General features: G+C 42.6%; 1 protein-coding gene across 1 annotated transcript; it reads left to right on the top strand.

Annotated features, from left to right (window-relative positions):
* Positions 1 to 11,031: 11,031 nt before the first annotated feature.
* On the top strand, positions 11,032 to 14,982 carry LOC132904218 (uncharacterized). The gene is made up of 3 exons (XM_060954135.1): positions 11,032 to 11,573; positions 12,441 to 12,690; positions 13,956 to 14,982. The coding sequence occupies exons 1-3, from the start codon at positions 11,032 to 11,034 to the stop codon at positions 14,841 to 14,843; spliced, it is 1,680 nt and encodes a 559-aa protein (XP_060810118.1). The 3' UTR covers positions 14,844 to 14,982.
* The last annotated feature ends 636 nt before the right edge of the window (positions 14,983 to 15,618 follow it).

Genomic DNA, 15,618 nt, shown 5'->3' with positions numbered 1-15,618 from the left:
CGCCAACCCGCCAGCAGAAAGAGGAGCCACCCTCCCCGGCGGGAAGAAGAAGATAAGGAGAGGCGCGAAGAAGAAGCCAGGCGCCGCGGGCTCCCAACCAGCGGGAAAGCCCGAAGCCCCCCCACGACCTCCACCAACCGACGGCCCAGAACGGGTGCAGCCCACACCTGCACCACTGCCCGGCCCCAACAATACAGACACCACCACCATTCTGCTCCTCCTGGGCCAACAAATGCAGCAGATGGCGGAGATCCTCAGAGGGATACAAGCACGGCGTCAAATTTAGTGCTCCCCTGAGGATCGTTCACTGGAATGCCTCAACGCTCGCGAGGAAGAAAAGACTGGTAGCCCACTTCCTTCGCGAGCAAAAAGTCGACGTCATGCTGGTCAGCGAAACCCATCTAAACAGGACCGACCCCTTCAATGTACCGGGGTACTTCACGTACAGAAAGGACGAGACGACACCCACCACTGGAGCCGCTTATCGGGGACTCGCGGTGCTGGTGAAAAGGAGCGTCGTCCACCAGCTCATCCCCGTCGAGGAGTTTCAGTCCCTCTACGCCCTTGGAGTGCTGGTCTGCGTCGCCGGCCTAGAGCTCCGACTATTTGCCACCTACGCCCCGCCCAACTCGAAGGTCAACCCTGCGGAGCTTAGGAAGCTGCTGAGGTCGGAGTCTCCAACCATCGTGGCCGGTGACCTAAACACCAAGCACACCTACTGGAACTCCTCCAGGGACACCGCAGAAGGACGACGTCTCCTGCAGGACGCCATAGACCACCATTACGACATCGCAGGCCCAGAAGACCCCACTCACTATGACACACAGGGCGGCTGCGATGTCCTTGATGTGTTGGTCTACAAAGGACTCCCAGCACCGCCACAACAGACGGTGCTCCCCGATCTGCCATCAGACCACCGGCCCGTCCTCGTCCTAGTCGACAGTGCCCCGGTCAGGGTCTCGCTGACCACATGCCGCCGCAAAACAAATTGGGAGGCATTCCAGGACGCCCTCCAAGAAGATTTTCCCACCAGGCCGATTGCAACAGCCGCAGACGTAGAGGAGGCAGCCTCCGACATGACCAGCCGCATCCAGGAAGCCCTTACCTCCAACACCAGAGAACTCGCAGCCGGCGCGAAACCCGATCCGCTGCCGCCGGCTCTCAAAAACCTGGTGGAGGAGAAGCGCGCAGTCCGAAGACAATGGATGCGGACGAGATGCCCCCTCCTAAAATCACGTCTCAATCGCCTGGTGGAAGACGTCAAGGACGCCATGAATGAGCACGCAGCCAAATCGTGGGAGAATCACCTGCTGACTGTAGGCGATGGCATCCCCTCTGTCCATCGCCTATGCCGTCAGCTCTCGCGAGAGCCCCAACCAACCAGGCCACTGTTGGGCCCTGACGGCCTCCCACGATTTCGTGCGAAAGACCGCGCGGACATCCTTGTGGACCACCTGGAGCGCCAGTTCACGCCGAACCCCGTGACCGACCAGGAGCACAACCGGAGGGTCACCGATCGAGTGCGAGAGCTTCTCACACAGCCGCTCGAGCCGACGGAAGACCCGGTGGTCTTCTCTCCCGGCGAGGTGCAGCGAATGCTGCCGAAATTGAAGCCCAGGAAAGCCCCGGGCGCAGACCGAATCACCAACGAGGCGCTACGTCATCTTCCGCCGCGAGCAATCGCGGCGATCACGCGCCTCTTTAACGGCATACTGCGCTCGGGTCACTTCCTCTCAACCTGGAAGAACGCAAGAACCATTATGCTGCCCAAGCCGGGAAAGGATCACCGAAGACCAAACGGATTCCGGCCGATCGCGCTGCTGAGCAAGTTCTCGCAGCTCTTCGAGCGCCTGTTCCTCCGGCGACTGCTCCCATTCGTCGAGCCACGTCCGGAACAATTCGGGTTTCGGCCCGACCACTCAACGACGCTCCAGGTCGCAAGACTTCTCCACAGGATGTCCGAAAGCCATAATAAAAAGGAATGCGTGGCTGCCGTGTTCCTTGACATGGAAATGGCCTTCGACAGGGTATGGCACGAGGGGCTGCTGTACAAGCTGTCGGAGGCCCAAGTGCCCCCAAGAATGGTCAGGGTCTTGGCCTCCTTCCTCACTGATCGCCGAGTCCACGTCGCAGTAGAAGACGCCACCTCCTCCGTGCGCCCTGTGCGCGCGGGAGTTCCTCAAGGAAGCTGTCTGTCCCCGGCCTGCTACGCCGCGTTCACCGACGACATCCCTGCCGTCGGCCAGGTGGAGCTAGCGCTGTACGCTGACGATGCGGCGTACTACGCGTCGTCCATACGCCCGCTGTACGCCGCCAAGAGGCTGCAGCCCACACTCGAGGCTCTGCCGGGCTGGCTCTCCAAATGGAGGCTCTCGGTGAACGTCGGCAAAACCCAAGCCATCATGACGGGGACAAGACCCCACCCGCCTCCACTGCGACTGCTCGGCGAACCGGTGCCGTGGCGGCCACACGTCAAATATCTGGGAGTTACCATAGACCGGCGTCTCACGTTCAAGAAGCACGTGGGAGACGTCGTCGCGAAGACCAAGGCAGCCAGGGGGAAGCTCTACGCAGTCCTCTCCTCCAGCCTCCCCCTGAGGACGAAGCTCGGGATCTACCGAACATATGTCAGATCCCGCCTCACGTACGCGGCCCCGGCGTGGTATGCCTACTGCTCTGAGACCAACAGAAGAAGACTCAGAGCCCAGGAGAACCTCAGTCTCAGAGCAGTCGTCGGAGCCCCGCGCTACGTGAGGAACTCGACAATCCTCAGGGACTTGAAGTGGGAGGGCCTAGACGACTTTGTGGCCAGGCTGGCCACGAAGATATTTGAGAGGGCGGACGCATCATCGCACGCCCACCTGCGCGGCATCGCGCCGCTCCACGCCCGCCCTCCGGATCGTCGCGTGAAGCCCTCACCTCGCTGCCTTGCGGCAGACGTCGTCGCTCAGTGACGACGCCGCCGCCGATGGGAACTCCCAGAAGATAGAAGAAGATGACCCAGGCCGCCACGGCCGCCCCATTGACCTGCCTACAGCCGTAGGCAGCGATGAAATCAGTGAAGAGGGTAAAAAGACCCTGACCACTCGCTCCAACTCCTGCACAGGAGTTTGGGAAGACCCCTCGTCGTCATCGTCGGAGCCGCGGTTCCCCAGGCATAACACCTAGCCTGGCGGAAGATCTTCCCTTTGGTGGCGGTCGAGCCGAATCATCGCTCCCGCTACAGGGAGATTTCGGAAGTTAAAAAAAATAAATAAATTTGTAATGGGAACTATAGTTTTAGGTTATTTTTAGTTATGAACTTTGCAATTATATAACAGAACCGAGTGTGGACAAGAGAAAGAAATGAATTAGTGTCTAAATTTAGATGGGGAATGTTAGACGGAATTATGTTACGAAGATGGACCACAAGTTTGGGGCAGTTGAAAATTATATGATTAAGACTACCTTCATCCAGGCCACATTCACAGATCGAAGTATCTCTAATTCGGAGTTTATGGAGGAAGATAGGGATACATACATGGGCAAGTCGCATTCGGATAATAACCGACGTTACCCACTTCTCCAAGTTTCGATGCCGGAAGAACCAAGGGACTTTGGGTAAGTTTGGTTGGATATTTCCATACCAGACACCTTTTTGCTGACGAGAATGTTGCCATTGTCTATTCCAATTAGTCATTAATTGTGGTTTAGCCAGAAGTCTTAGGTCTTGAGAGTAATGAAATTTGTGGCAGTCAGAACCTGAAGTAGAAGCTTGTTTAGCCCACATATCTACTGTTTCATTACCCTTGATTCCTGAATGGCTTGGAATCCCAGCAATAACTACATTAATACTGGAAGACTGACATTTATATAAGGTTTCTCTTATTTTCAGGGTAATTGGAAAGTTATCCTTTGCGTGGAAGGGTCGTTTCAAAATATCTTGGAGCCAGCTCAAAGAGTCTGAGAGGATAAGTGATTTGTCCAAATTGTGAGATAAAACAAATTGAACAGCTTCAAAGAGAGCAATGGATTCTCCAGTAAATATAGAGGATTGTGAAAGATATTTAAAACTTAGTAAAAGATTGAATTTAGGTATCCAAACTGCTGCACCAACATTAGAGTCCTGAGATAATTTGGAAGCATCCGTAAAAATGAGGGTCCAATCAGACCATTTCTCACAAATGATCCGGTTGAATATCCTATCAGCACCAGGAAGATTCTTGGAAAGTCCTTTGTTTAGAAGAACATTAGGTTGGAAGATGAGAGGGTGGAAGTCAATATCAAAGATAGGATTTTTGGAGAATTGGGCAACAGGGTGGGGAAGGTTATCTATTTTATCGAAGCTTTTAACCAAAGGGGGGTGATCCACTGTTGCCATATCTACCAACTTTTAGGTAGATCTACCAACTTTGCCCTCAGTCTACCTGTCTACCAACCTAAGCCTCAAATCTACCTATTTTAAAGCCGCGGGAAATTTTTAATATTGTCACGTGTGTCAATGTGTGTCTGACAACGAGCGACTAGCGACTGCATGAGGGAGGTCGCACCTTTACGATTGACAGTTGACATTGACACTTCAGTACCGCGTAAACCGCGTTTGAAGCATTCAAATTTCAAGCTGTTTGTTAGCATTAGTACATCAAAATATTGAGTTGAATTTGAAGAGTACCGGTAATGGATTCTGATAGCAGCGATGCCCATAATAGCGGAGAAGGTGTACGGAGTCAAAGGTCAGAAACTCCACCACGAAAGGCCAGAAAAAGGCACTATGATCAAAAATATATCAAGTCATGGGAAAAAGAAAACGAATATGCAGGTTGGCTACAAGGTAGTACGAAGGGGAATGAATATTTTTATTGTAAAGCATGCAAGTGTGATCTTAAATGCGCTGGTGGCAGATTTATTCTAAATAAACATGCGAATAGTTTGAAGCATGTTGCTAATGTGAAAGGTGAAGTTTCATGCTTAATGTTTTACTTTTATTATTATTATTATGTGATATAATCTTTGATCGTAGGGTATTATTATTTTTTAAATAAAAGTCAGTAATCAATGAAGTACGCTATATACATTTTAACACTTATTTTTAGGCTCAGCAAACCAACAAACTATAACCCAATTTGGTCAAGGTCAGTCAAAAAAGGCATTAGAGGATAAAATCAAAACCGGTGAAATAAGAATGGCATGTTTTTTGGCAAAAAATAATCTACCTTTTAACATTGCTGGTAAGTTCATATATGGTGACTAGCTAGGATTAGTAATTTAATAATCTAAAGGTTATATTGTATCATATTTTCTTCACAACCATTTTTTTTACTGTATGTATTCAAATCATAAGTATTATTTTTCAGGTGATCTAAAGACACTTATCCAAGATGTGTGCGCAGATTCCGAAATAGCAAAAGAGATAACTTTCGAAAAAACAAAGGCACAAGCTATTATTACAAATGTAACTGGAAAATTATCTCATAGTGAGTTAGTTGAGACTTTGAAATCTGAACAATTTTCTTTAATTGTTGATGAGAGCACTGACAAATCAACCACAAAACACTTGGCGCTCATTGCCAGGACAGCAGTAGATTTCAAAGTGGAAGACAATTTTTTGTGCTTAATACCAATTGTGGATGGTACTGCTTCTGCATTACATGAAAAATGTAAACAATATTTTGATAATCAAAATATTCCCTACAAACAAAACATGATTGGATTTGCAGCTGACGGAGCTAACACCATGTTTGGTCAACATCATTCATTATCTACCCTGTTTGCAACAGAAATTCCACATTTATTCCTTATGAAGTGCATTTGCCATTCCTTCCACCTATGTGCTTCATATGCCTGCAAAACTCTTCCTAGAGGTGTAGAGGATTTTGCAAGAGATGTTTATAATTACATCCAGAATAGCCCAAAACGCCTGGGTGACTATGAAGAATTTCAGTGTTTTGTGGCTGTGAAACCCCATAAACTACTACACCCAGCTCAAACAAAATGGCTTTCTCTACTTCCTGTAGTAAAAAGACTTTTAGAACAGCTTCCAGCCATACAGTTATACTTTCAGAATGCTGTTTTGAATGACAGGCTACTTGCAGCTCAAACAATACATATAAAATCTTATGACATCTGAACATAAGCAGAGTTGGAAATGTCTTGAATGCCGAAGCGCAGAGCCTAAAAAAGACAATACCAATACCCCGGTTCGTGCCACCGTACAAGTGACTCAAGAATTGGATAATATCACAATGCGCAGATCTGACAAGGTTCTACGTCGTAAGTCTTCTGACGACCTGCCAGGATTAGAGTGCATTTCTAAAAATGATATACGTGAGATAATCCAAGAGGAGTTACGCAAAGCACTTATATCAACACTCAAAGATTCTATGAAAGAGATTGTGTCCAGTGAATTCAAAAGCCTGAATGAGAAAGTTTCCTCTATAGAAAGTTCGTTGACATTCTTCAATTCGCAATACGAACTGCTGAAATCGAGCCTCGACGAGAAAATAGATACCATCAATCAGCTCCAGCAAACAAATGAGACTCTCCAACAAACAGTGAAAAATCTTACACATAGGCTCGGTGATGTTGAACAACAGATGCGTGTAAATAACATCGAAATTAACGGTATTCCGGAGCACCATAATGAAAATTTGAAGATTACTATAACACAATTAGCGAAGACTGTGGACTACAAAATGAATGATAACGATGTTATTCTGGCCACCCGCATCGCCAAAATACACAGGGAAAATCCTCGCCCTCGCGCTGTAGTTGCAAAGTTTTCAAGCCGCACGATCAGAGATGGTCTACTTGCCGCAGTGATTAAATATAACAAGGCTAACCCTAAGGAGAAATTGGCATCTCATCACCTAGGTTGCGGAGGCCCTCGGGTACCTGTGTTTGTATTCGAACATCTTAGCCCGTCAAATAAACAACTGCACGCTGCTACCAGACTGAAAGCCAAAGAATTGCAGTTCAGCTTTGTATGGGTCCGTGATGGGCGGATTTTTGTCCGGAAGAATAAAAAGAGCCAAGCTATGCACATACGTAGTCACGAAAATCTGAAGTTGATGTGCTAACCCCCAAGATAACCTTTGGAATGCCTAGATAGATATAGTCATCAAAATTCAATATATATTATCAAAATCTTGGAGGAATGCGTACAAAAACTAACAAAATAAGGCAAGAGATTCTTAATCATGATTACGATATAATAATGTTTACTGAAACCTGGTTGTTGCCAGAGATACACGATTTGGAATTTATAGACCAGCGTTACAATGTTTATAGGAAGGACAGAATATCTGGCGATGGTGGTGGTGGTGTACTTATTGCTGTTATGAAGAAGTTCACATCATCTCGTATTGAAGCCTGGGAAACGATTTATGAAGACGTATGGGTGGCTCTAGATATTAAGGAGGGTAGCCAAACTACTAAAAAGCTTGGGATATGTTGTTTCTATATGCCCTATCCAAAGAAAACTATTTTAGAATGTTTTTGTAGTAATGTCTCTTCAGTAATGCAGTCTCTTGACAGCGTCCTAGTAGCGGGTGATTTTAATTTGAAGGACATCTCTTGGTCTCTTGACAAAAGCACTCTTGCAACTGTACCTAATAATTATGGAAATCCACTTGGATATACGCTTGTGGACTTCCTAAGTTTAAATGATCTAAAGCAGTTAATTCATATTCGGAACAGTTTGAATAGAACTTTGGATTTAGTGTTAACCAATGTTGAAAACTCATCACTTGATAAGCCAATCACTCCTTTGAGTAATATAGTTCCTCACCACCCTGCACTTTCTTTTTCACTTGATCTAAGTCTATCGTTGTTGCAGAGACAGTCGCAAATCAAGTTTAACTTCTACCGTACTGATTATCCTAAGGTAAAAAAAGAGCTGGCAAGGAATGATTGGCCCCTGAAGTTTTCAAGTGCGGATAGTGTGAATGAAATGACTGATGTATTTTACGCAGAGTTAAATATTATAATTGAAAAATTTGTTCCAAAATACCAGCCTAAGTCACCAAAATATCCTCCTTGGTTTAACAACACTCTTATTAGACTTTTTTCGGAAAAAGACAAAATAAGACGCAGATATCGTAGATATAAAAATCCTCGTGACGAAATCGAGTACAAAATATTGCGTGATCGTTGCAACCGTCTTTCGAATGAATTATATTCAAATTATATTAAGAAAACTGAGGATGCGTTACAGAGTAATCCAAAACGATTTTGGAGGTTTTTGAATGAGAGACGGGAAAATTCAAATAATTTACCATCTGCTATGAAATATGACGATACCAACACTTTTCGTCCACCTTCTCGTCTGAATCTGGCCAACACGTCCAAAACAATAATAACGATAGTGCTAAATCTGACTCACTCTTGAATAAAATGAGTCTTACAGAGAAATCTATACTTAAGGCCTTAAAAAATCTCGATTCTACCAAAGGATCCGGCCCCGATGGATTGCCACCAGCGTTCGCAAAGCTGTGTGCAACTGAACTTTCCTATCCTCTGTATATTATATTTAATAATTCTCTTGCAACTGGCGTTTTTCCGTCGAAATGGAAGGAGGCTAGGATTGTACCGGTGTATAAAAAGGGAGATAAGGCAAATGTTAAAAATTACAGGCCTATATCTATACTAAGCACATTTTCCAAGCTTTTTGAATCCCTGGTTTGTGATGTCTTGACTCGTCACGTGTCACCTTTTCTAAATCCAATGCAACATGGCTTCCGTCGTGGAAAATCGGTTTCCACAAATTTGGTGGAATATGTATCATATTTGACCGACAAGGTGGATAGGGGGACGCAGGTAGATGCTATATACACTGACTTTAGTAGCGCCTTTGATAAAGTTAGCCACTCTCTTCTGCTTGATAAACTATTAGCATATGGCGTATGTGGCTCGTTTCATGAGTGGTTGGCTTCATATCTGCAGGCTAGGAAGTCGACAGTGGCAACAAACGGTTACTCCTCAAAGCCATATGTCGCAACATCAGGCGTGCCCCAGGGTTCGCATCTCGGTCCGGTCTTGTTTCTAGTATTCATAAACGACATTGTTGATTGTATAAAACATAGTGAATACTCACTATTTGCCGACGATATGAAAATATATAAAACTATATCTACTATGCAAGATGTGCAGGAGCTTCAGTATGACTTGGATCGTGTTAGTGACTGGTGTTTAAAAAATAGTATGACTATAAATCCCAGTAAATGTTTTCATATTAAGTTTACCAGAAATAAAAATAAGCTAAGTTCCTCGTATGCAGTCAACAATGTTATGTTGGGGGAGGTGAAGCAAATCCGCGACTTGGGTGTGACTCTGGATAGTAAGCTGAGTTTCATACCTCATTATGATGCCATTGTCACAAAGTCCTTCCAGATGCTCGGGTTCATTAAACGCAACACTAAAGATTTTAAAAACGTAAATACTCTAATTGTTCTTTTTAATGCACTAGTTCGCAGCCACCTGGAATTTGCGAGTGTGGTTTGGAATCCATTTTATAAAAAACATAGCGACAGCATTGAGCGTATTCAAAGGGCATTTACCCGTCAGCTAGCATTTAGAACCCCTAACTTTAGTTACAGAAACGATTATAGCCAGCGACTATCTAAATTTGAGTTGTTGTCTCTTGATAAGCGACGCCAGATTTTGGATTTAATATATTTATTTAAGTTAACTAATGGCATAGTCGACTGTCAAAATGGCACGGTTAGGCTTAAGACCGTGTACTTAAGCCTAACCGTGCCATTTTGACAGGCCAAACTGTCGGAGAAAACTATTTAAGACCTTCGTTGTACCTATATCGCGTACTAACCTCGGAAGAAGTGCGCCCTTACCGCGAATGCTTACTGCCTATAATAAGTTAAACGAAAGGTGTGACTTAGATATTCACCATGATTCCCTTTCGAAACTCAAAAGTAAATTAAATCAGTTATTTAATCAACTGTAAATAATTCATATTAAATTAAAAAAAAAAAAATAAACAAAAAATGTAAATGAAACTATGTAAATTATTATATTATGTATATTATGTATGAACTGTATTTCTACTACTACTTTTATTGGTAAATGCTGTGTTCACCTTTAATTGGGTTGCATGCTAGATTAAGTACTTTTGAATGTATCATATAAATGTAAACATGTATCCTGTTGGTGTACCTTAAATAAATAAATAAATAAATAAAAAATCTATGGATCCTTCAACAGAGCTATACTAAAATTTTTTGGATTTTGTTTTGCCCTATTTCCATGATATTAACAAAGAAATGCAATCAGAAAGTCCCAAACTTTATTTATTGTATGAGAGGATTTTCACAATATACAAAACTATCATGGAATGTTTTATTAAACCTGATTTACTGCAACTGACTGATGGTGAAAAAAAACAGTAGCAGGGATAAAAGCCTGGTCTTAGAGAACAAAATTTTGAGTTTAGATTATGAAAATAAAATAAATCATATACCAATTGAAGAAGTGTACCTTGGTGGCAAAGTTCAATTCCTATTACTGAAACCAGGTTTTATGGCCAGAATCCATGACATGGAAATAATACAGTTTAAAGAAAAATGCATTCTCTTTTATATGGAAAGTTTAAGGCAATTAAAGCAACGTTTTTGTTTTGAAGAGAAGCAAAGATTAAAATCTCTTGCATTTCAGTCGTCGTTCGTAGCTCGCACCGCGTGCGCACGTCACACATTTAACTCGCGTAAGCGGTCGGTATCTCAGATTTTTATTATCATTGTTTACGTCTTGACGTTATTATCTAAACTTACTAACATGAGTTCCGGAAAGTGTGGCCAATGTGACGAGCTACTCACGGAAGGAGTACACTGCGCTGCTTGCGATGCGGATTTGCATTTCCATTGTGCCGGAGTGACTGAGGTAGGATATCGAAAGCTGGGAGACAGGAGATCAACTTTTCGTTGTCAAAAATGTAAGCAGACGGGTAATAGGGCACTATCTCCGACTCCGGTACCCTCTGCGGCTGCTACTGACGCAAATTATTCTACACTTCTTATGGAAATTAGGCAAATAGCTAAGAAGATGGAGCCCTTGGAGAAGGTGGCTGAGAATGTGGCAGCCTTGAGGCAAGAAATCTCTGAGCTGAAGACATCAGTTGCTGAATCCAGAAGTGAAGTAAAAGCTTGCAATGAGAGGGTTACGAAAGTTGAAATCCACCTGGAGAGGATAGACATGGATATCCACGAGCGTGATCAGTGGTCCCGCATGAATAACGTTGAGGTAAAAGGAGTACCGCAAGGTAAAAATGAAAACCTCTTCAATATCATGAAGACTTTGGGGGATAAGATTAATTACAAGATAGATAAAAGTTATTTTAACTTTTATACTCGAGTCCAGTCTATGGATCCAAAAAATCCTAAGCCCATCATTGCGTGCTTCCATAGTAGGTACGTCAAAGAGGATTTTATAGCTGCAGCAAGGTTATACATGAAGAGTTCACCTTTGGCGTCATCGGACTTGGGACTCGCCGGAAACTCGAGGATATTCGTGAACGATCACCTGACGGCTCGAAACAAGGATCTTTTAGCAAAAGCCAAAAAGGCGGCCCGGGAAATGGACTTCAAGTATATATGGGTGAAGCATACAAAAATATTCTTGCGGAAAACCGATACCTCACCTATATTAAACATAAAATCGGAAAAGGATCTTCTCAAAATTGTTTAGGGGCTAGTTTTGTTTTGTTTTTGTTTGTTAAACCTTTAATAAATGCACAATTTCATAATTACCTTACGATATTTTTATTTATTGCGGAACAGTGGAGGGTAGATTGGATGGTACTGGATATTACCTGCATATTTAGTATGAAAATAGTTTTTATTTGTTTAACAGTAAGTTACATTTTACTTTGTCTTTTGTTGAGGAGTTGGGCTCAATATTCAATGATAACGTCTTTCGTGTTGACTAATAGGATTCTATTGTTAATGTATCCCAAGCAAATACTGTATACTTATATACTTATTAACTTACACATTACACATTCACATAAATGGTTCAGTAAAATTTATATTATATTTATTAATCACTCTAATTCCTTTAATATTCACGCTATGTATTTTTATAATTACTTAATCTACACAGTATTCTTGCACTATATACACACAATTTATATACTAGCCAATGTATCTATCTCCGTAATCTTGGGTATAACAATACTTTTTACAATTTTCTTCCTGGGTCGAATAATCTCGTGTCGGTCTTCAGCTGTAACGACTTATATCTTCGTATGGCAGGATCACTCTGGCTCCGAAAAACTTTTTGATTATTGATGTTTATTTTTCTTTTATTATGACTTTAGATAATCTTAATATTGTATCCTCGGAGCTCGATGATCTTGCCGTTTCGAAGGCCTTCAACTGTCGCCCGGAAGAATGTGTTAATTTTTTACAACACGATGGTAAATCCATAACCGTATTTCATTTAAATATTCGCAGCATAAATCACAATTTTGATGAGTTTGAAGCCTTGTTCGCTGCTATGGACACCCCATGCGAAATTATTATTTTAACAGAGTGCTGGCTACTTTCGGCGCCTTACCTCCCAACTCTTAGTGGCTACACAGCACATGGTACCATCAAACACCTTAATCAAAACAGCGGTATCGTTATATATGTAAAAGATAGCCTCGACTGTAAAGTATATGAGCCGGATTGTATAAAGGAAGCTAACTGTCTGGTTTGCGAAGTAAGTGAGGATTTTGCAATTGTTAGTATATATCGATCGCCCTCATATACTAGTGCTGATATTTTCCTAAGCAGCCTGAACACCCTGTTCTTGACCTTGTCTCGTCATCCGATACTTAGTCTCATTGGTGACGTAAATATAGATATTAAACGAGACTCAATAGACCCACGTTTGGATGACTACTTGGATCTCAATGCTGCCCATGGTCTCTTACCTGCCCACAACTTTATCACTAGAGGCATAAAATGCCTGGATCACGTTATGTTGAGATCAAAATTTCCTTCCACTACACTTATCGTTGATTCGCACTTGACTGATCATAAACCAACCATACTTATGGCAAGCTTAAGACGAAAACCTGCACTAATCCCCAAAACTCAAATTAAGATAGATCATGAGTCCATACGCACGTCTATTATGAACACAAATTTTTCTCATATTTTCGGTATGCATGATGCTAATGAAGCTGTCGATAGCCTAGTGGGCATGGTTTCGGATATTATCAAAAAGAATACACGCACAATTATATTAACAAGATCTACAAAAAATATTAAACCGTGGGTAACACCTGGACTTATTAGATGCATCCGAAATCGTGACAAAATGCACCGAAAATTACAGAGAAACCCCAATAATGTTATACTCAAGACCACATACACAAGATATAGAAATTTTATAAATAAACTGCTGAAAACCCTAAAGAAGAATTACTATACCAAGTTGTTAAACAACTCTAAGAATAACATGAAATCTACATGGAATGCTGTCAAAACCATATCTAATATTAAATCCATTCCTTCAAATTCTAGGCCACTTCTTAGTTTAGATAAAAATCCAATGAATTCAGTTAATCAAGTAAATAACTTCTTTGTCAACGTTGGTGAAAATTTGGCTCGAGCTATTCAAAATCGTAGATACTCTCCGAATCCAATTAATAACCTTCAATCTGAACGTGATTCCTTTTATCTTTTTGATGTTGACGAAATCGAAATAGACTCCGTGATATCTGGCCTCCGTAGCGATTGTGCTGTGGGCTGGGATGGAATCTCGGCTCGTATCATTCAGTCCTGTCGTGTAATTTTTGTTCCCATCCTTACTCATATTTGTCAGTTGGCATTGTCGACAGGAGTATTCCCTATTGCTTTTAAAAAAGCCATAGTACATCCGATCCATAAAACCGGAGCGAAAGATGAGGTAACAAATTATAGGCCAATATCAATTCTGACTGCTTTATCTAAGATCCTTGAAAAGGTACTTAATATGAGATATGTAATATATTTAAGTTTTGGTACCAAAACCAAATAAATGTGGTAAAATGGTCCGACGGCATTTCAGATGCGTACAGGTTGGAGTGCGGGGTGAGACAGGGGGGCATTACATCTCCCAAGCTCTTCAACCTGTATGTAAATGATCTCATAGTGGGACTTAGCAGTATGAGGGTAGGCTGTAGTATAGACGGTGTCGTCATAAATAATATAAGCTATGCCGACGACATGGTGCTGTTGGGTCCGACTACGAAATCAATAAATGAGATGTTGAGGGTATGTGAAAGTTTCGCGGCCGAGCACGGGCTTGTTTACAATGTGGAAAAGTGTGTATGCATGGTCTTTGGGGTCGTTGGAAAGTGTCCCAGAAATACACCTCCTATGTTTCTATCTGGAAAGGAACTAAAAATAGTAAAAACTTTTAAGTATCTGGGCCATGTACTTGCCGACGACCTTAAAGATGATGACGACATAGAAAGGGAGCGGAGAGCGTTGGCGGTCAGAGGTAACATGCTGGCCCGGAGATTCGCCCGCTGTAGTGACCAGGTTAAAATAACCTTATTTAAAGCTTTTTGCCAGGGCTTCTACACGGGTGGTCTGTGGGTCCGCGGCACCAAAAGGTCGCTGGATGCTCTCCGTATCCAGTACAATAATATTTTTAGAATGTTATTGCGACTCCCCAAGTTCTGTAGCGCCTCTGAAATGTTTGCTCAAACAAGAACAGACGGGTTTCACGCTGTTATTAGAAAAAAAATGGCGTCTTTGATAAGGAGGATAAGGTCGAGTGGCAATACCATTCTAAGAACTGTGGCAGACAGATACGACTCGCCTATAATAAGGCATCTTGTGCGGGGTACCATGCCGGTGGCCCTACATGGTCAACTTTAAAGATTCTAGTAGAATTAAGTACTAACCCTTTTATGTTATTTTATATTATTTTGCAGATTTATAATTTTATGTATTACTAACAAACTGGATCTTTGTAATCTGATATTAATAAATGAATTGAATTGAATTGAATAAACGCTTAGTTGCATTCTTAGAAAGAAAAAATTTGATTGCGAGGAATCAATTTGGTTTTAGAAAAGGAGTTAGTACGGAGGATGCAGTCAATTCTCTTCTAGAGACGGTTGTGCAGGGTTTGGACGATGCGGACAGATGTGTCGGACTGTTTCTCGATTTTTCGAAAGCATTCGATACTGTCTCGATTCCATTGCTTTTGAACAAACTGGAGAGGATTGGGATTCGCGGGCTAGCCTTGTCAATTTTCAAAGATTATTTGCAAAATCGTACCCAACAAGTTAAAATCGGAGAATACATCAGTGACGAGAAAGAACTGGTATATGGCGTCCCGCAAGGCTCAATTTTAGGACCAACCCTTTTTATTATTTACGTCAATGATTTGTGCAAACTCAATATTCCTTACTGTGATATATTTACATATGCAGACGACACCGCTTTAATAATCAAGGGTCCAAATTGGAAAGAAGCTTTTGCCCGCGCGCAAGATGCCTTGGCTACCATAATAACCTGGCTTGATGAAAATGTCCTAACCCTAAATGTAAATAAGACATATGTTATTACTTTCGCCATAAATTCTTCGACGATACCTCCTGCTGAGGAAACTATCATCAAGGCACATACTTGTGGTGGTAATTCTTCA

This window comes from Amyelois transitella, chromosome W (assembly GCF_032362555.1).
Source record: "Amyelois transitella isolate CPQ chromosome W, ilAmyTran1.1, whole genome shotgun sequence".
Taxonomy (NCBI): domain Eukaryota; kingdom Metazoa; phylum Arthropoda; class Insecta; order Lepidoptera; family Pyralidae; genus Amyelois; species Amyelois transitella.
This window is presented reverse-complemented; position numbering and strand designations above follow the sequence as displayed.